Consider the following 24,625-nt stretch of genomic DNA (forward strand, 5'->3'; position numbering starts at 1 on the left):
ATGCCTGGAAATCACCATTTTAAAATTCCATAATATTATTGAATGCTTTATGACCATGGGAACCCTGAAAAGGTAATCACCACTTACAAAAAAAAAAAAAAAATATATATATATATATATATATATATATATATATATATATATATATATATATATATATATATATATATATAATAATTCAGGACGGGCTTATGATTTATGTGCATGGAAAACATTAACAAGACAACTCAAAACCCAACAAAGAAATCATAAAGAAAATTCATAAAATGAAAACTCGACAAATGAATCATGTGTCTGAAAGATAATACATTTAATCATGCTGGATTTTATTACAAGAATTTAAAACCAATGTCTATTTGTGCATGCATTTATGGCTTTTTCCATTGCAGTTGTACAGAAAACTCAGTTCATGCACCATTCGCATGACAGTGGACACAAAGAGCATGCTTTGAGTAATGTACGTTATTTAAAACCACCGCATCTCGTGACACACAGGATACGCAATGAAATACAGAAAAAGAAAAACATGTGAGATGCTGGCATGGTACATGGCTTTGGATTTGCTCAAGAAATTCCCCCTGTCATTTGTTTAAGACTCTCCAAATGCAGAGACCGGCTCTGACAGTTTTACACTGCACCAGATGGCAAGCAATCCTTCCCACCGTCACACTGGCTCCAGGCATGGCACAGCATCGAAACGTTCACACAAGTACACACAAACACACACACACACACACATACATGAACACTTCCATCCCATCGGAACCCGCTCTGGCAAATCAATATGCCCGAAAACCACAGGGATTGGTTTCGCACTGTTTTCAAACTAGGCCAAACTCGAGCTACCGTAAAATTTACTGTACCACCGGAGGGTAGGCAGCAATCTATTTTGGAAACAAACCAAAACGGAAAACTCGTAACCTGTGTCTCAGCAAATCTATCTATGAGGCACCAAAATCACACGAGGGGCAGTCTGTAGCGGCAGTTAGCACAATGCTAACTAGTTAAAGTAAATACATGTAAGCAACTACTAAAGGCGAGCGAGATGTGGTAATACTGTGGAAGTTACTGGAGGTTAATGTGTTAATGTATCATAAAGACTAAGCTACAAAAGCAAACGCTGGGCTGAACACTGTCTAACACGTTAGGATCAATGCTAAAGCGCAATCGACCTCTATTTCCAGATTGAGCTGTTCAATTCAACTCTCACAGCAAGGGAGATGATGGGAAAGAGAGAGACAGATGGGGAAGAGATAAAAGAGTAAGAGATATGGGTACTAAATGAAAATATAACTTAATCAAGGGATGTTACAGCTGCCGCCCTTTAACAACCCTTAACTGTTGTTCACATTGATAATGATGTCGGTTTCCAGCGACATGACAATAAGGTCACATACAGTACAGTGGCACACAAAAGTCTGATGCGAGGCTACATTGACAATAGAAAATGAAAAAGTTTACATTTATGAGCAGCACCTGGATACTTGTTTAATTTGTGTTCAGATTTTCAAAAGCTATGGCTATTTACACAGGCCACCAATGACGTCAGAGAACATGCAGACGTAGGACCGTCCAGAACAATCATTGATCTGGGGACCTCCAGCAATAAAACCACTGTTCGTGTGAACAGGCTGCTAACAGAGCAATTTAACCCATTAAATCCCACTGCCCCTATCCATTTAGTTTTGATTTGAAAAATGCTTGGGGTCATTAAGACTTTTTTAAAGAAATATGATATTTTTATGCAGCGAGGATGCATTATATTGATGAAAAGTGACAAAAGATTTCAATTTAAAATAAATTCAATTTTTTGTTTTGTTTGTTTTTACTTTTTATTCAACAAAGAATTCTGAAAAAAAATTTAATTAAAAAAAAATGAAAAAAAAATTCAATTGATAATAATGAATGATTCTTGAGCAGCAAATCAGCATATTGGAATGATTTCTGAAGGATCATGTGACACTGAAGACTGGTCTTATAAGTCAGTATAATTCAGCTTGTCCATCACAGAAATAATTAATTTATAATATATTAAAATGGAAAACAGTTATTTTAAATTGTAATAATATTTCACAATGCTTTTATACTTTTTTTTTTTTTTTATCAAATAAACATCCTGGTCATTTAAGAATTTATTTTTCAGATTTAATTGGATGGATGGATAGGTTCAAGGTTCAGACTTTTGTACTCCACTGTATGTTACTTTATTGTTTGCAATTTTCTATTGGACCGACTGAGCCTAACCCTGCAGTTCCCCACAAGTTTTTTTTTTCACATTCCTTTCAAGAACTTTTCAACTCCACATTCAAACATTATACTGGGCAAAATACATCCCTCTGCAGATGAGAGTGAAGCAAAGTGAGGCACAGCCCACTGGCACTGCAGGCAAACCTGTGTTTATTTATAGGCACTTATCCCACTTTATATCACATTTGTCAATGTCAGCCCTGTGTCCAAATCAAGCCCTCTGTCAGCACATCATTAGTAAACTCTGATCCCCACTCTACAAACACACACATACACCACCTGCATTCTAGCACGTTCGAAAGACCACGAGAACAGAAGTCTATCAGCCGCCATGAACAGGGATGGCCAGATCTTGAGTACCTGGAAGCGACAGCAATTATCGATTATGAAAACACACTTAATTGCGTGAACTTCAAAACCTATGATGCTGATTGAAGTTCAGTAATGTGCCAAAATGGGGCCTCATTTTCAATTGATCCTTTGTTTCTGTCACATTTTAGGCCTTTAGAACTTCGCACTCTGATTGGTTAGAGGGACGGCAATTTGCGGTGACCCCGCAAAGCAACTTGCGTACATGGTGACTTTCAGCCCGAGGCAACTGAATGGAAACAAAAGTAGTGGTTTAGAGACACATTTTAAAAATGTTTTAAATGCATGGTCTTAATGCAACACTCATGCGGAAAAGACGCCAGTTTGATGCATATCTACAAACGGCACTTGAGTACTCAAGGTTGATTTATCAGTCGGGTACTCAAGTAGTCAAAATGGCCTCAAGCCTCTCAAGCACAGGTCCTCTCAAATCAGCCAACAAATCACGACCCCTCCGCTTTCTCTGTCAGCGAGTCACAATTTTTGGTTTCATAATTTGGGAAGTCAAGCTCCTGCTGTTGTTCATTTGCAGTGTCTATAATCTGTTTCTGGTGACCAACGGTGCAATAAATGCACAACTATTTTTATTGGGTCTCCAAAGACAAAAGAGAGAATTAAACGGACACATCTTCACACCGAACAGCTGCAAATGCTGTACAAGCGACTCCCTGCAACCAGATTCAGTCACAAGATTAAAAGGCACCAGATGAGCCTATAAATAGGCAGAAAAAAACAATCACTCAGGGTTAAATTTGGAGTACAGTTATCTGGATTTGAGAAGTTTAACTACCTGTCCTTGAATTGTCTTTGCTGGCATGTGACTTTCCACACTCCTATTGACAATACAGATCATACTATTTCAAAAATACACACACATACAAGTACAGAATTACACACATGCACACCACTCTTGCACTCGCTTTTAACTCTCCTTGTTTGTGACCCGGTGCATCTCCCTGATGGAGCGTCTATTTCTGCTGGGCGGTGGGCGGTTCCAGGTCGGGGCCGCCATAGAATTGGCTGCAGTTGGGGTCCCCCCTCACTTTGGGGGACGAGGGTATCTGGACACCAGTGTAGGGGTTGACGCACCAACACTCGCCCCTCTGTCCGTGGTTGGACATGTGGCACTGGAATACAAGAGAGGGAAGATGATGAGAGGGGTGGGGAAACGGTGGGTGTTGGGGGCTTAATGAAGCTCTTGGGCGAGTACAGGGTGGAGGCACTGCCCCAAAACAGCCCTCCCGCCTCATTTGGCCCAGCACGTCTCATTGACCCCTACTGAGCACTCCCAAAATGAGGTCATAATTGAACTGGACATAGCTGACGCTGAGACCCAAAATAGGCAAAAAACAGATTCTTAATTTTGTCCTCCAATGGCAAAGAACAAAAACTGACAGTTACAGTAATCGCAAGAGGAACAGGATGATTACAAAACAATTAAGTATGGTGAGGTACACTGTTTTGAGCCCTGGGAACAGGGTCTGCACGTCAAAACAACATTCCAATTTACATCTCTGGAACACGTTTGTCCTGGTTTAAGCTGCAATGTGTCAAGTCAGGACATAGAAATATTAAATCTAATATAAAATTGTATAATATAAAAGTAAAATGATATAAAAAAGAGCCTAGACAATAGCTTTATATATATATATATATATGTGTGTGTGTGTGTGTGTGTCAACACTATCTCACAATTAATGTGAGTAAAAGGAGTGAATAAACGGTGGCAGATTTGTACGACCACAATCGTACGAATTCGTACGATTTGTCTAAACCCAGTGATGGGTCGGTTTAGGGGCAGGGTAAGGAGTTGGTCATTCGTACGAATTGGGCAACTCGTAAAATATGTACGATTTAGCAAAAATCATTCGAATTCGTATGAGTGAGGTCGTATGAATTTGTACGAATTATCCACCTCGTACAAATTGGGTTGGTGTGTGTGTGTGTGTGTGTGTGTGTGTGTAAATATATAGATATATAAACTCTATGGTAACTATACAGTATACAGTAAGAGTTAGAGCTAAAGAATGTATGTAGGTAGGAAAGATCAGATCATTTGTTCATCAATTTTAATAGCAGACTTTGGTATCTTGGCAAATTTGAACACATTTAAAGACATTGTTGAGACTTCTGAAAAAAAGTGGACATGCGTGACATTTTTTCTAAAGAACCTAAGAACCTTCAACAGTATCCATCTATTTGCTTCTCATTTTATCTCATCAGGCTGTAAGGGACGTGTAAGAGAGGTCATTAAGATATAAAAGAGATTACAAAAGAGTTCTCATTAGTGATTCTCTTTCCTCTGAGAACGTCACTACAAAGAAGGGCAAGCCACCCCACAGACAGGTTAGTCATTCAGCAAAATTTTCATTAGCTTGTAACTCTCAGCTCAGATACGGTTGCCTTGGCTTTGATAAAACAGCCTTCTGTAGAGAATGTGGGAATGTTTTATACACAGTTTCTCTTTGGCTCTATCTTTGTGTCATTGTTGAACCTTCCATGTGGAATTGGATAATAAAACAGCAGGCTGCTGCAGATTGAAAGGTTGTGCAATGTCTCATATTCCTATTGCCCTATAGTGAAAGTGTTTTGCTCTAATCTACTGGCCAATGTACCAGGTGAACTGTAAAACATTTCAAACTGACAAAGGACAAAAAGACTTCATAAACTACTTTCATTTTGTTAACATTGTAACTTATCTAATGCATTTCAATGGTTGGTAAAATTGGGCATTGACAAGCTACCACTGTCTTCGAAAGATTGAGGCAAGTGTAGATCATTTCACCTGCTTAAGGTTGTACTGTCCTGTCTTGTCACAGTTGGGAAACTTCAGGTCATACAGATTTTCCAGAGGCCCCTTGTTGTCATGGAAAACCATTCGGGAGATGTTCTCTAACACTTTATCCAGCTCCAGCTGACACTGGCTCTGTAAGACAACACAGACACACAAACACATATTTGAGTATTTCTTCAACTCTTAAAGGAGAACTCCGGTCAATTTTAACATTGAGCTAATTTTTTTGTAAATTTGGAGTGCTGTCAGTACAGAGAACAACGACAAAAATCGGTGTTGCCTACACCGTGTTATCCTCTTTTTAAAATTTGCACCCTGTTGACTTCAATGGGGCAAGTTTTAAACCTGCTTTTAGCCTCTTAACATCCTTGATGTGTCATTACAAGTGCCCAGCCATCAGAGTGATCACGGGTGAATCTGACTGCAGTAGATGTGAAAGATATGAATAAAAATGATATTAATTCAGCCAGCGCACATACCTGTATTTACTTCCTGTTTTCGGTTGAAGTCAACAGTAGTCGATTGTCGAGTTCACGCGCATAGGTTATCACGCGCGTGAACTTGACAATCGACTACTGTTGACTTCGACCGAAATCGAGCTCAATGTTAAAATTGACCGGAGTTCTCCTTTAAAACAGCCTAAAACGCATTTTTTCTACACTCTCACTAGTTTAATTTGTATACTAACAATGTCCAGAAATGGATATACAAACATACAGAGCAACTCTGTCATTTTTATATATTTTCTTATTTAACATTTCCACCACATCTCAAATTGTTTAATAGCATTCTATGATGAACATGACGTTTTTGGAATAAAATGGCAATCTCTTTTGTCTTGCTAAGGCTAATTTTATAGTTAGCATTTTATGTATCCTAAATACACACAATTAAGTAATATTTTCACACTTTTTATAATAAATGCACAAGATTACAGCTTGAAATGCAAAAAAAAAAAAAAGAAATATAGATTGTGAGTTTATGCTATTACCGGGCAGTGTTTTAGACATCAGAAATCTCCTTTGTAAATCGTAAAACAAATGTAAATATAAAAAAAAAAATATGCTGTTGATGTGTGAGATTTACCTTGATTAAATATTTCACACGTTGCGTCTTAAATCTTTATCATTTTCAAGCAATTAATATTGAAATGGTTTAAGATGATTTCATTCTATTTAAATGATTCTAGTTTAAAAACTATAATTCATATTTTTTTATGATATAATCAAATATTAACAAAACAGGCATTCACAAATATAAACATCAAAGTAGCAAAAAAATGTGATGAAGGGACAGAGTTAATTTGACCTTCATATAAAAAAAAAGTTAGTTTTAATAAAAATTCTCGAAGAAACACTCACATAAGAAGGAGAGTGAGATAAACAGCAAGCCGGCGGCTTCATGAAACATTTATGTGGCTGATATTAATCTCGTACTCCAGCTAATTTTCTGGCTTGGTTCTACCTCCCCACCTCTCAACAAGGACAGGCATCGGCATCAAAGACCATTCCTGTCTCCCGTTCCTTCTCTTTTTCCCTGTATCTCTCATGATGGCTGCTCCCTGCTTGGCCCGGGATAAGAGGGCACTGGGGGAAGAGGGCCTGCCAGGGATCTTATCCGTACCGTGCGGATGAAAAGTGCTCCATCACAAAGCAGTGAACAGTCCCCTGCTGTCATCGAACATGCCGTCACCCTGACATTCTCCTTGAATGTCTGCTTTTCATTGGGATATGTAATGGTTACACTACTGATTTATGACCCCCACAGAAAAGATGTTTATTCGGTTTGGCTTTTATTACCCTACCATTATCACTGGTTTGAATTTTTATTGCCTTGGCTTCTTCTTTTTATTGCATCTACCTTATTTTAGTACTTTCCAACATCCATTTGCTTTATCAACATATCATTTAGCTGTTTTTATTGTAGTTACTATAGCTTTCAGGTCAGCAAAACCAGAGCCAGTGTGCTTCATACTGTAGTACAGCTAAATGTTGTCTTAGCTGTTGTTTGTTGATGGTCACATCGATTGTATTTCCTCAAACTATTTCTTGCACAATAGAATACGAAAATGTGAGTGGATATAGGACTGTTTTTATCAATGCGCCTAAGGCGTCCTTTAAATAGTGAGGATATGCTGATATGACAATGTAAATGGGGAGGCTCGATCTAAATAAGTTGGCATGCAAAACCAGGGCCTAAAACTCAATTTTTGCCAGTCCTGCAAATGGCCCAGTGACTTCAGAAAATGTACTGGCCACAAATATTTTTTTTACCAGCCATGAAACAGATTAATCCTAATAAATGTTACAAATTATTTCATCTAGAGCAGTGAGTGATTTTATTTGCCTTTTGTTGTTTGATTAACATTAACAGACAGCAGCAGGACTATTAGGCTGCTGTCACTTTAAGAGCTAATACATGGATCCAATAAATCCTAACAGGATACAGATGCATTTTATTTCCCAATTGTTTACAAACAATTAAGTTATAACTGACTATGTATATGAGGATACTTGTCAGGTGTTTTGACATAATGTGTCTGTTCAAGCGCAAGAAGATGTGAAAGAGAGCTCAATTCAGTATTTACACGTTGTCTGAGATGTGACTTTCTGAGCGTGCTTCGGATGTTTGCGCACAGAAAACTTCAAAATGCAGCGCACCAGTAATGAATTGAGTTCCATTTTGCGTCTTCTTGCGGTCGAATATTTAAATTAGCAAGGCTTAAACTTTCAGCGCTGGTCCTTCAAATGTCTAGAGAGTTGTTCACACAATATTGTTAGAATTCATAAAAATGTTACTGGCCAACTGGCAATTGACACTGTGTCATATACCTGTCAATGCCGATTTTAACTCGCATTTGGGATTTCGCGAGTATTCATTTTAGGCCCCATTCAAAGCATGTCCTACAACATTTGAGTTACTACGAAAACTACCAGACCTACCATTTACTTCAGCAAGTTTTACTTCACTCAAATCAAGTGAAGGCCGTATGGTAACCCATACTCGGTATTTGTCCTCTGCATTTAACCTATCCAAGTTAGTGAACACAGATTAGGAGCAGTGAGTAGTGAACACACACACACACTGCAAACCGCAGACACACCCATTCACTGCGGCACCCGGGGAGCGATTGGGGGTTAGGTGCCTTGCTCAAGGGCACCTCAGTTGTTTCCTGTCGGTATTGAGAATTCAACCCATGACCTTCTGGTTACAAGTCTGACTCTCTAACCATTAGCCCACAACTGCCTAAAAAGTTATGAAAAAAGAAAAACGACTTGACAACTAAAGTAAATTAGCTAGAAAATGTGTCTATTGGCTAAGAACAGTAGATGATGCCTGATAGAAATGCTGATTGGGGTGAGGTCCTGTTGTAGTGGTCACTTGGCTAAGGATTTAAGGGTCCAGGTAAAGCATGGTACAATTCCAAGAAAAGTTAATTAACTCTGTGGATTTGTGTGATGGCCAAATTCGACAAGCACTGGCCCATTCCTTGTTTCAGCAGAGGCGGGAGCCGTTTGTTCTGTCTTGGCAATCCGATTGTGACTGTTTGCTATCACCGGGCAGTGTTTTAGACATCAGAAATCGCTGGTTAATTAGGTAACTAAGGAAATTATGTTTTCAACTGAAAACATAGCAAAAGTGGCACCAGAAACAGCCTTGATATGAAAAACACGCGAAAAACAGCTTACAGCTGTTTTTGCACAGTTCCAATCATGAAAATAACATACTGGAGCAATAAATTATACATTGACAAACAACCTCAGACCACAGAATTATAGCGACATCAAATTTAGAGGGTTGTACAAAGGACATACCGTAAATCTGAACCTCAGAAAACTGTGTGAGGATAATTAATGTTTAGCTGATACAGAAAAGAGCATTTCTATGTCATAGTGAGAGACAGTGTGTGTGTGTGTCTGTGTGTGTGTGTGTGTGTGTGTGTGTGTGTGTGTGTGTGTGTGTGTGTGTACATACTTAACTATATTTTGGGGACAAATTTGTACCCAGAAGTGACCAAAACCTGACAAAATCTCCAAAAACCTCCCTTTACGGATGTCCTCATTTGTAAATCTAATTAAAGGTTTTTAAAAATTTAAAAATGCAGAAAGTTTTGTGTGATGGGTAGGTTTAGGGGTAGGGTTAGTGTAAGGGGATAGAATATACAGTTTGAACTGTATAAAAACCATTACGTCTATGGAATGTCCCCATTTAGATAGCTACGTAAACGTATGTCTGTGCGTGCATGCATGTGTGTGTGTGTTGTGTAAGCCCACACTGTTGTGTATGTGGTGTATTAGTCTGATAACCAGAAGAGGGCACTGCCGTACTGAACACAATGACATTCAAGGTGAATACAGGTCTTTATTTCAATAGGTCTATCATTCTCTGTGTTAATCTAAAGGCCCTTTCATATACGACTTGCTTTAGTGTTCGCCAGTACTCAAGAGTGCTGTGACTTCTTTACAGAGGGACACTCACCTGTTTGGGGAGAAGCGTTTTGAGATCATCCAGGGGGCTGAACATCCTGTTCCTCTTACTGTTGTGATGCTGCCTCACAGCCATTTCCTTGTAGTGTTGGTAGTTGTTTTCTTTGCTGGTCTTCTTCATCAGAGGGGAGCGCGTGCTATTTACTTCTTCTGATGGAGGGAAGAGTAGGTTACAGGAGTTGGTCAAAATTCAGAATTTAATCTCTCTCTCTCTCTCTATATATATATATATATACATACACACATATGCATGCACTCACACACACATACACTGTATAACTTTAAAGTACATACTGTATGTAATTCATACTGAAAAGTGAAATAATCAGAAATGCAATTGCTTTTTAAAAGTAATTTTCAATTACATTCTGAATGCTGCACAACTGCACAGGTTAGATGTTGCTTAACAAATTGGCATATTATTCATAGAAATTTGTATTATTGTTCTCAGGTCAAAGACCGCAAGCAATCTTTTTAGTCAATAAAAACAAACCCTGGATCAGTGTCCTGGCAGTGCATCAAAGCATGGCAGAGAGAGAAAGTTAAAGGCTGGGATTAATGACAGCTCTTGATTCCGATAGGCACAGAGGCCTGTGAAGAGATACGTGCCTTTTAAGTCAAACCATGCCTGGGAAATCACAAGTGAACTACTAATAACAAAAGCAGACTTTTATCCTTATTTAAGAGTATAGTTTACCCAAAAATGACTTTCATCGTATGAAAATAAAAGATATTTTCCGAATATATTCTTTTGTGTTGCACAGAAGAAAGAAAACCATACAGATTTGGAATGGCATGAGGGTGAGAAATGATTTTGATCTTCTGCGTTCTTCTGCAAAAAAAAAGAAAAAAAAAGAAAAAAAAAGAAGAAGGTATATAGGTTTGGAACGAAATGAGTATATATAGTAATAACGCAACTGTTCTTTTACAAATATTTTTTTACATGGGTTAAGGCCGGGACACACTAAGCCGGACGTCAGGCTGTTTTTGAGGTTTAATCTTCGGTATAATCTTCCGCACCGTTGGCTCTAGTCTGACGCCATCAGGTTTTTTGAGCCGATTCAGCATGTTGAATCGAGAGAGAGAGCACTCTGATTGGCTGTTCAACTTCGCGAACGAGTCAGTGCACGAGAATAAAAGTGAAAGTGATGAAAGCGAGCAAAGAAGTCACGACAGTACAGATAGAAGGCTGTTATAATCTTACCTGAGCAATTGAATGCATGAATATTTTCATAATAACATGAGCCGACTAGAATGAAAAAAGTGATCAGCGTGACTGATATTCAAAATGGTAAGCAGCGCTGCTTTGTTTGCGATTTTGAATGCAGTCCTAGTTTTGGTTTCCCTTTTTTGAACGACAAAAATAGACTATTGATACTGCTGATATAGACGGATACTTGCACACAGACGCAGAACGCACATGCTAGCTGACAGTCACCTAACCTTTAGTCCTTTAGGTGTGTTCAAGTGCAGCTTTTTGGCCGAGACACAGCCAAGGAGAGGTGACAACAGTCAGCTTTCATCGCAGGCTTTACATGTACCTCTTGGTAACATCACTTGCACAAAGCGGGTCATTTGGACTCTAGCTGGCCCTTTGAAACTCTCGCCTGCATTCAGATGTGTTCTGTGTCTGGCCCATCGACATTAAAAAGCAGAAACTCAGGCAATGAGCCCAGAGCGGCTCGCATGATGTCAGCGTAGGGTGAGTATGAGCCTAGAGATCTGAAGGAGGGTGATCGCTCTGAGCATTGTCCAGCACTGAATACTGTGGTCTAAAGTTTCAAGCCCAATTGTGAGGAACAGACCTAAGAATAGTGTCTGAAATAGCGGGTGACTTTGCCAGAGTTTGCCTCATTGAAGACATTATTGGCGGGCGTGCTTCAGCAGACACCTGCCATTACATATCCTCAGAAGCATCCCTGTTCCACACTCTCATCCCTGGGCCTACACCAGCAACACTTCCCACTCACAGTTCCTCTCTCTTTCCAAAGGCTTAGTGTGTGGGCTGTGCGGTTGGGGAGTGGACAGGAACTCTTTTCAGGGCTTGGGCCGGTTTCTCTCTCGCTTCTCCCAAGGAAGCATGACATGCTGTTGAAAAGTCAAGTGCCACTTGTGAATTTACATACCGACTCTGATCCAAAACCTAGTGAGATATCTATGTAGGGTCTATGTAGAGGCATTTTGAGGCATCACTGACACACTTCCGGCACAAAACCTGTTCCAACAAGAAGATTTGTGTCGATTTTCAAAAACACAGGCAATCGCATAATGTATTGAGCTCAGTGGGGAAAAAAAACATCTAATTATGGTGGACAAAGCAAAATGCCAAAAAACAAACGCAATGGATTCAGTACCAAAAAAAAAAAAAAAAGGGCGGACCAACATTACATTTCTGGACCAATATTTATAACTAATAGTTTACTCTTTAAACAGGAAAAAAAACTTCCCTCGAATCAAAATCTGTAAGATAATGTATCCTGCGGTGTTGGTTAGGCTGGATTTTTAAGACCTTGGAAACATTAAGACATTTTAATGCTAATAATTAGTATTATTTATAATTTTGAAGTACTTTACAACAACAGCAGCAACATCATATACTAACATAACATTTCTGAACCGCTATTATAGACCAATATTTTACCCTTTAAACAGGAGCTAATTTATTTTTAAAAAGACCTTCACTTGACTAGAATCCAAACTCAAATTAAATCTGTTCATCATATAAAGCGATCGTGTCTCTTCAAATAATTTGGACTAAACCGCTCAATTCATCTGGATTAGTTTTACGATCTTTTATGAACTTTTTGAAGCGTCAAAGTAGTGGTTGCGTAGCTGTCAATAACAGAAATATCTCAGAATTCTTCAAAAAGATGAACAAAAGTCTTACGAGTTTGGAACGATATGAGGATGAGTATTTAATGACAGAATTTAAATTTTTTAGTTACCACTTAATTTTCTGACAAGTAAAACCATTTAATTTAATACGAAATGTGATCATTATAATCATGATAAAAATCTGTAAAAAAATTATACAGATAGAATAATCATTACATTTATCATCTAGTAGAAGGAAAACTGAAAAGAAAAAAACAACAACTCAAGGTCATTTCTGCTCTGGTTGTATGTTACCACCCATAATCAAACACTTCAAATCTTCTCTTTCACCACTGATTTGGTTTAATCTATGCATACTTCTTTAATGAGCTTAAACGGCAGGCTCTCTCCAGGATTTATCGAAATGCAGAGGTCTGACGGCAGGATTATAACTGGTTGTATTGGTTTACATTACACAATCTACTGATATATACAAACATGCACTCTGTGACATGCAACATGAAGCTCTTGTAACCAGTAAGCTATGGTCAATTTGTGGATGAACTGAGGCCCACTGCATGCTGGGAAATCAACCCAAAGACACTGACATTGATTGAAACCTGTTCGCAGTTTACCCATCTGGTTAAACATTTACAGAAAATGCTCTTTCAACCCACACGGCTATGAAGAGGGAGCTGAGCAGCGATGTTGTTTTTCCAAACAGGCTGCAGTGAGCACGCTGGCTCTCAGAATGTGTCTGCATGAAAAAGTAATGCAAAAAAAACATAAGCAGCTGTGATGCCAGAGAAGCCGGCTTGTATTTGGCGCCTTTTCTTACTTGCATAACCATGTGGCCTTTTGTAAAGGTTGTAACTTCAAGGACTTGCTGTACCACGGCGGCACGAAATAACAGTGTAGAATGTAATTTAATTTCCTTTCTTCTGTGGAACTACACGACTCACAGGAAAGCTATGCCAGTGTCCGGCAAAGCAGGACCAGGTGTGGGAGAGTTTTGCAAAAAACTAATTGTTGGTTTTGGTTGGTGCAGAATGGCTTCCCTTGGGCATGTACAAGAGGTTTTTGGAGTTCAAATTTGATGCAGCTTTTATTTGGCCTGGCACGTCGTACGATTACTTGCAATAGAGTTTAAAGTCCCCCTGAAATCAAAATCGAATCAAAGTTTTTTGGCTTTTGGTATGAATATGTTAGCCTTCCTGTAATCTATAAGCTAGTGTGCTCCAAAACAATGACAAAATTCCCATTTAGAGGATATAAGCATTCAAAATTCACAGTTTCTCTCTTCTGCCAATATGGATCAATGATTTGGATGACATCATCACTCTGCACTTCAACTTCTCATCAGATTTTCTGTCCAATCAAATGCTCTCTACTGTAGTATCTGAAGCATCCCGCTCCCTACACTATAAACAGACGTAGAAGCTGCGGCTGAAATTGGTCACTTGTTCACACATGGCGCACTCTGCACTACAGACGTAGAAGCTGCGGCTGAAATTGGTCACTTGTTCACACATGGCGCACTCTGCACTATATAGGGGACAGGGAATGATTCAGACAGTGTAAATATGTTTTCCATTGGGGCGAATGAAGTCTTGTTTCACGTTAATGTCACGTGTCTGCTGCGGTCCAGAGACTTGAGAGCAGATGTGCGAGTCAGCGCATACCAGAAAACGTATCGGACCCATTTGAATTCTGCAAAGAATGCTATATTTTAACACAAAATGGAGGAGAAACGCATTATAGAGCACAACGGCTCATCAAACCTCATTGGCTCTTGCTGAAGCTCAAACGTGCTGCGAGAATGAACCTCATTGGTTCTCACACGTGAAGCAAACATGCTTGAGCTTCCATTTACCACAACTGATGTGTGAGTTAATGAATGCGAATAAAAGCCTAAATTCAATCTGTTCATCATATAAAGCGATCGTGTATCTTTACGATCTCTTTATGAACTTTTTGAAGCATCAAAGTGTCAGTTGCGTAGCTGTCAATGGAGGGACAAAAAAAGTTCTCAGATTTCAACAAAGATCTTCATTTGTGTTCTTGAGATGAACAAAAGTCTTACGGGTTTGGAACGGCATGAGGGTGAGTAATAAATGACAGAATTTAAATTTTTGGGTAAACTATCCCTTTAAATTAAACTGATAATATAAATATAAAAGATCATTTAAAATATGAATAAACTATAGGCCTATAAACAATACTAAAATAACATTGGAAGAGAGCTTGGGTTTGGTCCAAACAAAGTGTGAAAATAACTGTAAGAGCTAGTTGACTTATTTCCACTTCTTTTTTCCACTTACCACTTCTTTTACTGTTCTGTCCTACAGGAACTTTCACTGGTGTCCTCTATCTGTCCTCTACATCATTGAAACATCTGTTCGGTGTCTTAGTATTTCGCACTCTCTCTGATTCCACTTAAGAAAATCGTTCTGAGAAGTAATTTGTCACCATCCTCTGGGAGCACTTCCCCGTTTTTTTACTCCCCCCATTTGATGAAAAAGCATTTACGATTTAATTCAACCTAAACTAGCCTCCCTGAGCCTCTTCTCAATATGCAGTGGATCGTGCCAGCACATTTCTCTGTCTTTCTCTTCAACTCTCCCTCTCTCTCTCTTTTATCTTTTCTGTAATTGCATATGCAAAGACTAAACAGCAATGTTGTTCGGTCATAAATCAGAGGCCTACTGAGGGAGCCTCGATGATTCAACAGCCACTGTGCACAAAGGAAATGTTCTCAGTAGACGAATGAGATTCAGTCCTTGATTCTGATTCTGAGTGTATGTGCTTCTTCTGATCGTTTCTATATACTAAACAGAGATTTCAACAACAACAACAACAACAACAACAACAACAACAAAAAATGTAGTATGAGATGCCGGTAAATGAAGCACTGCTATACAGTAGGTTTCATGCAGGCATTCAAAGGTGTTGCACGTAAATATACTGAACAAGAACTCAATAACTGAAATCAGTGAAAATATACCATCACAGCATTTAAACAATCCTATATCCACTTTTTATAATAACAAACAACATATAAATGTACATAACACAACATGCTCATATTACAAGAAAATATCAATATATTGTGATTAAGTGTTATTTCAATTTCATAACACTGACATGTTCAATAGTGCAAAGCGTAACAAAACTTTCTCTTTCACTAATATGCATATCCAAATTTAGGGTACGTTTATATGACAATGATATACTAAAAACAGGAACGTTTTTCCTTTGTTTTTTTTCCGCGTACAGACGACAACATCGTCAAAACAATCCCGTTCACACGCATTATGTATTATGACTGTATTATGCTTCCAGGCTAGTAGGTGGCGATGTTACTTTGTAAAGAAACACTATGCGCCTACAGACTGATCATGTAAAACACATGCGCATGACGTCACAGTTTTCACAAATTCGTGTTTTTGAATACTTTACACGGAGAGGATGAGACACTTTGAAATCCGTTTTCTGAAGCTTGCCCACAAAACGCTGTTGTCGTGTAAATGAACGGCCAAAACGCATACAATTTTTAGTTGAAAACAGTGACGGGTTAATATGTTATATGCTTTAATATGAATGATTTTTGAAAATTCTGTTAACATTTACTCATCTTCATGTAATTTCAAACCTGTATCTTTATATATACAGTATATATATATATATATAATCAGTTAGAATTTAAAAAATAGCATTAAAATTTTAGACTTTGAGGAAACAGCTTGAAGTCAAAGTTTTCCTCAGGAAATGCCTTGGATTCATGTAGTGTTGATCTTCTATCTTCACTTGGCACCATAGCAACTACAGCCTCCTGAGTGTCTGCCTGAGCTTGAGCATTTGACAAGTGGTTGAGCAACAAACTTATGAAACTAAGCACAGTGCTAAGCTTGGGTCTCAGGAATATGCTTTGCTATGTGAGCTACCATTAGTTTACAGAAATAATGTCCTCCTTCCATGAATGTTTTTTTTTTTTTTTTGGCAGTTATTTTAGAGTGAATATACCTGTCGCAGTCGATATTGACATTTTTAATTGTGTATCAGTCAAGCAGGCAGCCAGATTTATAGCAAGTAGTGAAAGATAGCTGGATGTGTCAGACTGTGTATTTTTGCTGACGCTTCATCGTCTCTCCAGTCTGTGGGGTGGGTTGTCTGGGATGGCCTGAGGTAAAAAGAGCCCAGGAGTTTTTTTGTTATTCCAATTGCTTGTTTGACACCCATGACACTCCAGATGCCCCGGGGTAAAAGTAAAGTCATGGCGCCTACATGGAGCCTTTCTGGTGTCACAGGTCTCGACAAGCCGCCGCCACCCAAGGCACTGGAAAGGTGTTGAAGAGAGCGTGTCTCTGCATATCAGACCCCGGAGGGTTCCGAGGGCAAAACACGCGATACAAGGAGAAAGAGGAAAAGACTGAAAAACAAACATGAGATATAAACCGCTAGCTTGAATAAACTTTGATATATATTTTATTATGGTGGCGAGGAGGCTGGATTTTCTGGAGAGAATCAGTGCAAAAAGTTTACATTTGCATCTTTCTACTTGCTTTTATCTAATGACCCATGGCTGTCTTTGCAATCCCAGTGTCCATTTTATTTTAAAGTATATTGATCAGTATAATTTCAGATTTATCAGACTTATTTATCAGACCAATGTTTCCAGGTTTTGTGTCATTTTATTAGAAGCAACTTAAAGTACATTGACTGATGCCCGCAATGAGCAGTGTAAAAATAATTGCTAGTTCAAAATAGTAATAAATAATATAATAGTATATAAATAATACTAAAATAACACCATCTTGTAAGTATATAAATTATACTACAATAACACCATCTTGTAGCAAACCTGCTGTTAAAGCTGTATAAAGCTGTAGCTGTATTTAATAAGTCATTATTTACTCACCCTCATGTTTTACCAAACCATTATGATTTTCATTCTCCATGAAGCACAATAGATGAAGTTAGGCTGAATGTCGACGCTGCTTTTTATGCCACACGAAGAATTTTTATCACCAAGCCCCAAAAAAGTATCATAAAAGTAGTCTATACAACTCACAATATTTCTATACAATATTTTGAGTATTCTGAAGTCATATGATAATTTTGTGAGAAGCACAGACTAAAAATTAAGATGTCCACTGATTATCTGAGTTCACAAATATTCCAAGTCATCTGAAGCAATATTATTACATTTCCTTCAGCTATAGCTTTGAAATTTTTATGTGTAGTTGAATGTTTTTCAAACAGTGTAAAAGGGCACATGACCGATGATAAGTCGTTTTCCATCTAATCTTTCTTGTGTGACACACATAATTACGCCATTTTGTAATAAAACACAAGCTGGACTAAAAAAAATCTAACTTTTGTTGAGGGGTGGATTATTGAATAACAGCTTAAATTTCAGTCTGTTCTTCACGATGGATGGATGGATGGATGGATGGATGGATGGATGGATGGATGGATGGATGGATGGATGGATGGATGGATGGATGGATGGATGGATGGATGGATGGATGGATGGATGGATGGATGGATGGATGGATGGATGGATGGATGGATGGATGGATGGATGGATGGATGGATGGATGGATGGATGGATATATATCCTGGCCCCTTTTCCAGAAGAGGGCAGAGCCTTTACAGCTCATCCTTCGAATACAACAACAAAACCGGCGAAAGTCCCGCAGCCTAAATGTCAGAAATTGTCAGTAGCGGTGTTCAGCCTTACATGTACGAACCAGAGTCGGACACAGATGGAGAGACTCAGGAAGAAGTTACAACTTTTAGAATGAAACTGGAAGTTTCTGAGTGGTTAGTGGATACATTTATGTTGTTGTTGTGGAGTTAAGTCGATTCAACTCAACGACTAGCATCTACCATCATGTTAATATAAAAATCTTTCAGAAACAACTTTTGTGCAAATCCAGAGTTGAACTGACACTCGTTTGTGAAGCAATCTGGCCTAAAATGATTTGTGCAAATATATAACACTAACGAATTTCTTCGCCACATTTCCTTCATAAAAAAAAATTCAGCCACGGTGTCCTCAGTGGCTCAGATGCCAGGAGTCTTAAGAGATATTGTGTTCATTGGTACATCCATTAACAGAACAATTGTAATGTTTTTGGCGCAGACATTGTCTCCAGCTGCTACAGCGAGGAAACAGATATGGCTCACACAGGGCGGGATCTATGCTAATAAAGCAGATCGTCACCAGTCATGGGCGGAGCTTCCCCCTACTCTCTTACGTAAGATTAGCAGGGAAATCTGGAACCGCTCGTTTGGAGAGACTATTTATGATTTATGGGGATTATAAAAAGGAGTGGGTGGATTTTTACCATTATAGGCTGGTTTACACACACTGTGGACACACATCTGTGTTCAAACACCTTATAAAAGTGAATTTTGCATAATAGGCCCCTTTTAAGTGCCATGCTAAAGGTCACAATGATAGAGGTCCTCAGATGTGTACTAGGAACATATTAGATGAATAATGGTCATTCACACACATTGCAAAATAGTTATTTTCAAAATCCATATTGACTAAACATATTCAAAACTTCTTGCAGCAGATTCTAAGTTAAAGCCAAGGGAGCATTATGCAAGTCAGCATCTGTGCACCGCTTAAGTGTCATTACCAAAGATGTTCCTCTCATCAGGTCCAGCATGCTGCTGGATCATGTCTGAGGGAGCCGTTCGACATATGAACAACGCTAACTACAGGTGGTGCAATATGCTCACAGTTGAGGCCATGCACAAACCTACACACAGTGCAATGATGCCAGATGATTCTGAATCGAATTCAACAGACTCAGTGCAGAATGACCTTTCTTTTTGAGATGCATTGTGCCAAATCACCACAGTTAGTTAAAGCTACACTGATGAGTGCACACTAATGCAGTAACACAAAATTAATACCTCTCGGCATGTTGCAAACACAAAGATGAGGATCAGAGGTCCTGCATGCAGCACCTACTATTGCGTTTTCATAATTGCAGCATTCATTCAGAGTTCACTGCATTAATTAGCCTTAATAGACAGCATAATCGCTATTCATTAGATCAGCATTAATTTGTGTTTTCTTTTCAGCAGAAACAAAAGTACTGGGCCAGAACGGGTCTAGCCTTTGCTAACAAGATTTCCACATGACTTTCAGTAATTCTTCCCACAGAAAACAGTGAGAAAAGAAAGACAAATGTGCTTATTACTGACCGTAACAAATGCAGGAACTGAAGATCGGACACATTTATGTGGCCCAGTGGAAATGGACCAGTTGTAACAAATCAGATAGCTATCTGGTCAGTAAAAACACATGAAGTGACCCACTGTGAACTGGCTATTAGGTGATTATAGGCTGAATGTCCAAGTTGAAGGGGGATTTTTGAACAAAAAAAAAAAAAAGGTATCATAATAGTCCATACGACTCATACACTATATTCAATGTGTTCTGAATATGAAGCCATACTGTAGCTCACTCCGTGATCTGCCAATTAGGGTTTTAAAATGATTTGTTCACCAAAAATGAACATTTTGTCATGGTCCAATGGCTTGACCTGGTTTCTTCCAGAAAACGTTAAGGAGATCTAACGCAGGATGCCTGAGCTTCTGATTTCCACACAATGACAGTAGACGTTGATTTATACCGCAACCACAACATAAACATAACATAAAAGTATCATAAAAAAATGCTTGACTTATCTGATATGTTTATGATATGCTTTTGATTGTCTTCAAAAGCCATACAATAGTTTTTTGTGAAAAATAGACCCCCAAAAAAAACTCCCAAAATTTTATAAACGTGTTCATTTAATCGTGACAATCAGTCACGATATGCGACACAAAACTTTCGAATTTAAGCGCAAATGAGATTTGACTGCTCTGGATGAAGAAAATGTTACAGTGAAGTTTTTTCCTCACACAAAGCTGTGGCTTCAGATTCAGAACACATGGAATATTTTGTATGAGACATATGGACTATTATGATAGCTTTTTTGTTGTTGTTGCAAAAATCACCCTTCAAACTGGACATTCAGCCTATAATCACCTAATCGCCAGTTCATGTGTTTTTACTAACCAGATAGCTATAATAGATAGATACATAAATGTGTGTCCGCAAAACGAATATATATCTGATCTTCAGTTCCTGTGCTATATGCAAATTTAACAGAGTTCATGTCAGCGGAAGCAACAGATATGAGCTACATTTTATTTGTCATCAGCTAGTTTCAAGATCAAGGGGAGAAATAGGAAAGAAAAAGCCATCTCGAATGCGCTTCGGAGGGCATTTACACCTGGTGTTTTCACAATCAGATACAGTAGCTATCGGATCAGTGAAAATGCATGAAGTGACCAGGTATAAACAGGCCCAAAGAAATAATACAGGGCCAGAAAAACATGAAGGGGAGTAAAGGTGAATTTTAATTTGAACTATCTTTAGAGCTGGCAGTATTTTCTCTTCATTAGAAACCTGCATTGGAAAGGGCTGCAAATTAATTGCCGGTGCTGGGCAACCTTGTTGCTTTTGGTATCCCAAAATACACCATTCAGACAATGCTCAGACAGTATAGAGGGGCACATTCACAATGGTGCTTGCAAAAGTCCAATTTGTGCAGGGAGACATTAGCCTTTAACCCCTGATTTCTTGGAAATCTCAACAACACAACAGCAATGGCTGCCAATTTGTTTCAAAGCAGAGGCATTTGGCACAGTTTAGACATCAATTTGAAAATTCTTTATTTTATTAGAAATCTAGGTCACATATTTCAGTTGTATGGCAAAGGTTTGGAAGTGCTCATCCTGGCCTCTAGAGCAAAAGAGACGGCCTCTGATGATACCCAAATGAGATCTGACAAATTATATTATCAAGGCAAAAGGCAGCATTGTGCAAGATACATTAGGACTATGTTCCTACAGCCATATTCAGAAAGTACTAGTTGTCCCTGAGAAAGTTTCAGTTTCAAAGAAATGTCTTTTTTTCCTCGTACAACCTTGTAAAGAAAGGAGGGATGAAACTACATGTTTTCTGGTTAACTCAATGTGTTTAGTGATCCATGTTGTTGGTCAATCAAAACCCTGGAAAAAATATATTTAAAAAAAAGATTTGCTTCTCTGGGGACTACTGGATTAAAAAAAGACACAGAGAGAGAGGCTGATACGAATAAAATGAGAAAGAATGGCAAAAACGTCACAGTGTCAACAGTTTAACAGGTGATTTGTTTGCTTACTGAGGAGATCAGTGGACCCATGGTCAACTGAATTTCAACACTGGTCATACCATTGCACCATGGTTTCAAAAACAATGTTATATATCTCCAATGGCTTTTAAAGCAGGTAAAAGAAGCAGACCTCAAAAGTCTAAGGCTGCTGTTGCTTACTGATCTAATCTGTATTAAACCCTAAGGACCATAACAATAAAAGCATGGATAAAGCACCATCTAACCTAAGTAAATATAACAGAGTTCCCACAGATTTTTACAATGAATTTCCATGTTTTCCGGTTGTTTGTGACTACTAGATAAGCTTAGAAGAATTTGGGCCTGCAGTGACTACAGAAATGTCCATTATTTTTCCAGCCACATTCCCATCGGCTACAACCTGCAGCAACGAAAGAAATTAACCCAGTATACACACACACATACATACATATGTATATGTATATGTATATATATATATATATATATATATATATATATATGTATATGTATATGTATATGTATATATATATATATATATATATATATATATATATATATATATATATATATATATATATATATACTGTTGGATTTCTTCCAAGATACATAAGTAGAGTGCTTATAAGAATTAAATATTTTTTTTTTCATATTTAATATTCATTTATTTATCAATTTCTAGAAGATGAAATATTTGAACAACTGTCCAGAAATGTCCATGACTTTTTAATATTGCATTAGTTCCCATGACTTTCCCAAAGGAATCTAAATTTTGACAATGTCTGACATTACCATGTTTTCCATGACTGTGAGAACCCTGATATAAACTAAATCAAGCATGTATGAGCAGATGCACCAGAAGCAGTTCAGACAGAAGTTGGTGATCTAACAAAGGGGCTGTATAAACAATCAAACAAGATGGTGGAGAAAGGGGTGCCAGAACAAAGACCCTGCACTGATTTTTGTTGATTCCCCAAGTCCTGGCACATGGAGAAAAGAGGAGACATCAAAGTGCAACATCATCCGTGTGATATACTTGTATTGCGTACATTTTGTCAGCGGCTGTGCATCATTACAAGTTCACAAAGTCTTGAGACTCACCACTGTGTCCTGACTCCTGGTTAGTCATGGTGGGCTCCAGGTCCACTTTGTTCTCGCATCGTCCTAGTCCCTGTATCAGCTGTTCCAGTGGTAACTCTGAATTCGCGCTGGGGTAACACCTTAAACCGCTCCCGCATCTCGGCGTATAGACGCCGCACAGCTCGCCCTTCTGCCGTGCGCAAACCGGACAGCAACCGCAACCCGGTTCCCTGACAATCTCGCAAGAGGTGGTGGTCTTGGGACACGCCGCCTGGCGCTCCGCGGTGCAGCTCGGGCAGCGGAACACGATCTCCCCGACCGAGCCGTGCAGGAGCAACAAACTGCAGAGCAATGCACAAAACATGCCGTTATCTTTAAGACTGTCAGATGTCTGGATTCTGCAGGCGACTTCAGGTGGAAAAGTAAAAGTGCGTTTGGGGACAGGTGAGGTTCGCCGGAGAGCTCTGCTGGGTCCTATTTGCTGTCATGTTACTCCGACATGACATCACGTCAAAACCTAGTCAAAGTCAAATGAAGAGTCGATATAGTCGGATTGCAGGCTGTTTCATCTGTGAAAGATACGCTGTGTTGGATTAATGTTTGTTATGATTGATTCTACCATCATGTTTCTTAAGTTGAAATGACCATATAGTAACCATATCTGGGCTAGTCAAAACAACAGCATTCTCCTTCAATGTTTTTGTTACAGATATACAACGAGTGTGCGATTTAAACATTGACTTGATTGGAAAATAATTTTATGGAAGCTTGTTTCCTCCATCGAATAAAAAATAAAAGAGGTAACTGCGACTTTTTATCTCACAATTCTTATTTTTTTCTCGCAATTGCAATTTCTCGCAATTCTGAACTTTTTTCTCAGAATCGCGTCGAAATTCCGAGTTATAAAGTCAGAATTGTGAGATATAAACTCGCAGTTTTTCTCGCAATTGCAAGTTTACATCTTGCAATTCTGACTTTTTTTTTTCTTTTCTTAGAATTGTGTGATATAAACTCGCAATTGCAAGTAATAAAGTCAGAGTTGCAAGATATAAACTCACAATTCTGACTTTTTTCTCACAATTGCAAGTTTACATCTCGTAATTCTGACATTTTTCTCAGAATTGCGGGATATAAACTTGCAATTGCAAGTTATAAAGTCAGAATTTTAAGATATAATCTCGCAATTCTCACTTTTTTCTCACGATTGCAAGTTTATATCTCGCAAATTATGACTTATTTCTCGCAATTCTGAGTTTAGGCCTATAGCTATCTCGCAATTCTCACTTTTTTTCTCAGAATTGAGTTATAAACTCGTAATTGCAAGTTATAAAGTCCAGTTCTGAGGGGATAATTTTCTGTGAGTGTGTGATTTATACATTTACTTGATTGGGAGAGAATTTTATGGAAGCTTACTTGAGCGGCCTACTCGTGCACACAAATTTATTGACGTGATATGTGATGTTTTGTGGTTACTAAAACTGTTTGAAATCCATTCAAACTTATATTAGCTACTTATATAGTACATTAAAAAAAAGTTCCTTTTTAGGAACTTTTTGTTTTTTTAAGGGTGTTCAAGCCTTAAAACAAATTAAGAAAATGACAGAAGGATTATTTTTGCACTCTCCCAT

At 38.4% G+C, this 24,625-nt stretch overlaps 1 protein-coding gene across 1 annotated transcript; it reads right to left on the bottom strand.

Moving 5' to 3' along the window:
• Nucleotides 1–286: 286 nt before the first annotated feature.
• On the bottom strand, nucleotides 287–23,516 carry igfbp2b (insulin-like growth factor binding protein 2b). Its single transcript, XM_081368512.1, has 4 exons — nucleotides 23,019–23,516; nucleotides 9,890–10,047; nucleotides 5,402–5,542; nucleotides 287–3,743 (listed from the first exon to the last, which is right to left on the bottom strand). The coding sequence occupies exons 1-4, from the start codon at nucleotides 23,359–23,361 to the stop codon at nucleotides 3,585–3,587; spliced, it is 801 nt and encodes a 266-aa protein (XP_081224638.1). The 5' UTR covers nucleotides 23,362–23,516; the 3' UTR covers nucleotides 287–3,584.
• Nucleotides 23,517–24,625: the final 1,109 nt, after the last annotated feature.

The sequence above is a fragment of the Scardinius erythrophthalmus genome, assembly GCF_964197995.2.
Source record: "Scardinius erythrophthalmus genome assembly, chromosome: 6".
Lineage (NCBI taxonomy): Eukaryota > Metazoa > Chordata > Actinopteri > Cypriniformes > Leuciscidae > Scardinius > Scardinius erythrophthalmus.

Coding starts and splice junctions, on each gene's coding strand:
- igfbp2b (XM_081368512.1), bottom strand. CDS start 23,361: ATGTTTTGTGCATTGCTCTGCAGTTTGTTGCTCCTGCACGGCTCGGTC. Junction 10,048..23,018: donor CCAGGAGTCAGGACACAGTG/GTGAGTCTCAAG, acceptor TCCCTCCATCAG/AAGAAGTAAATAGCACGCGC. Junction 3,744..5,401: donor GACAGTACAACCTTAAGCAG/GTGAAATGATCT, acceptor CTTGTATTCCAG/TGCCACATGTCCAACCACGG.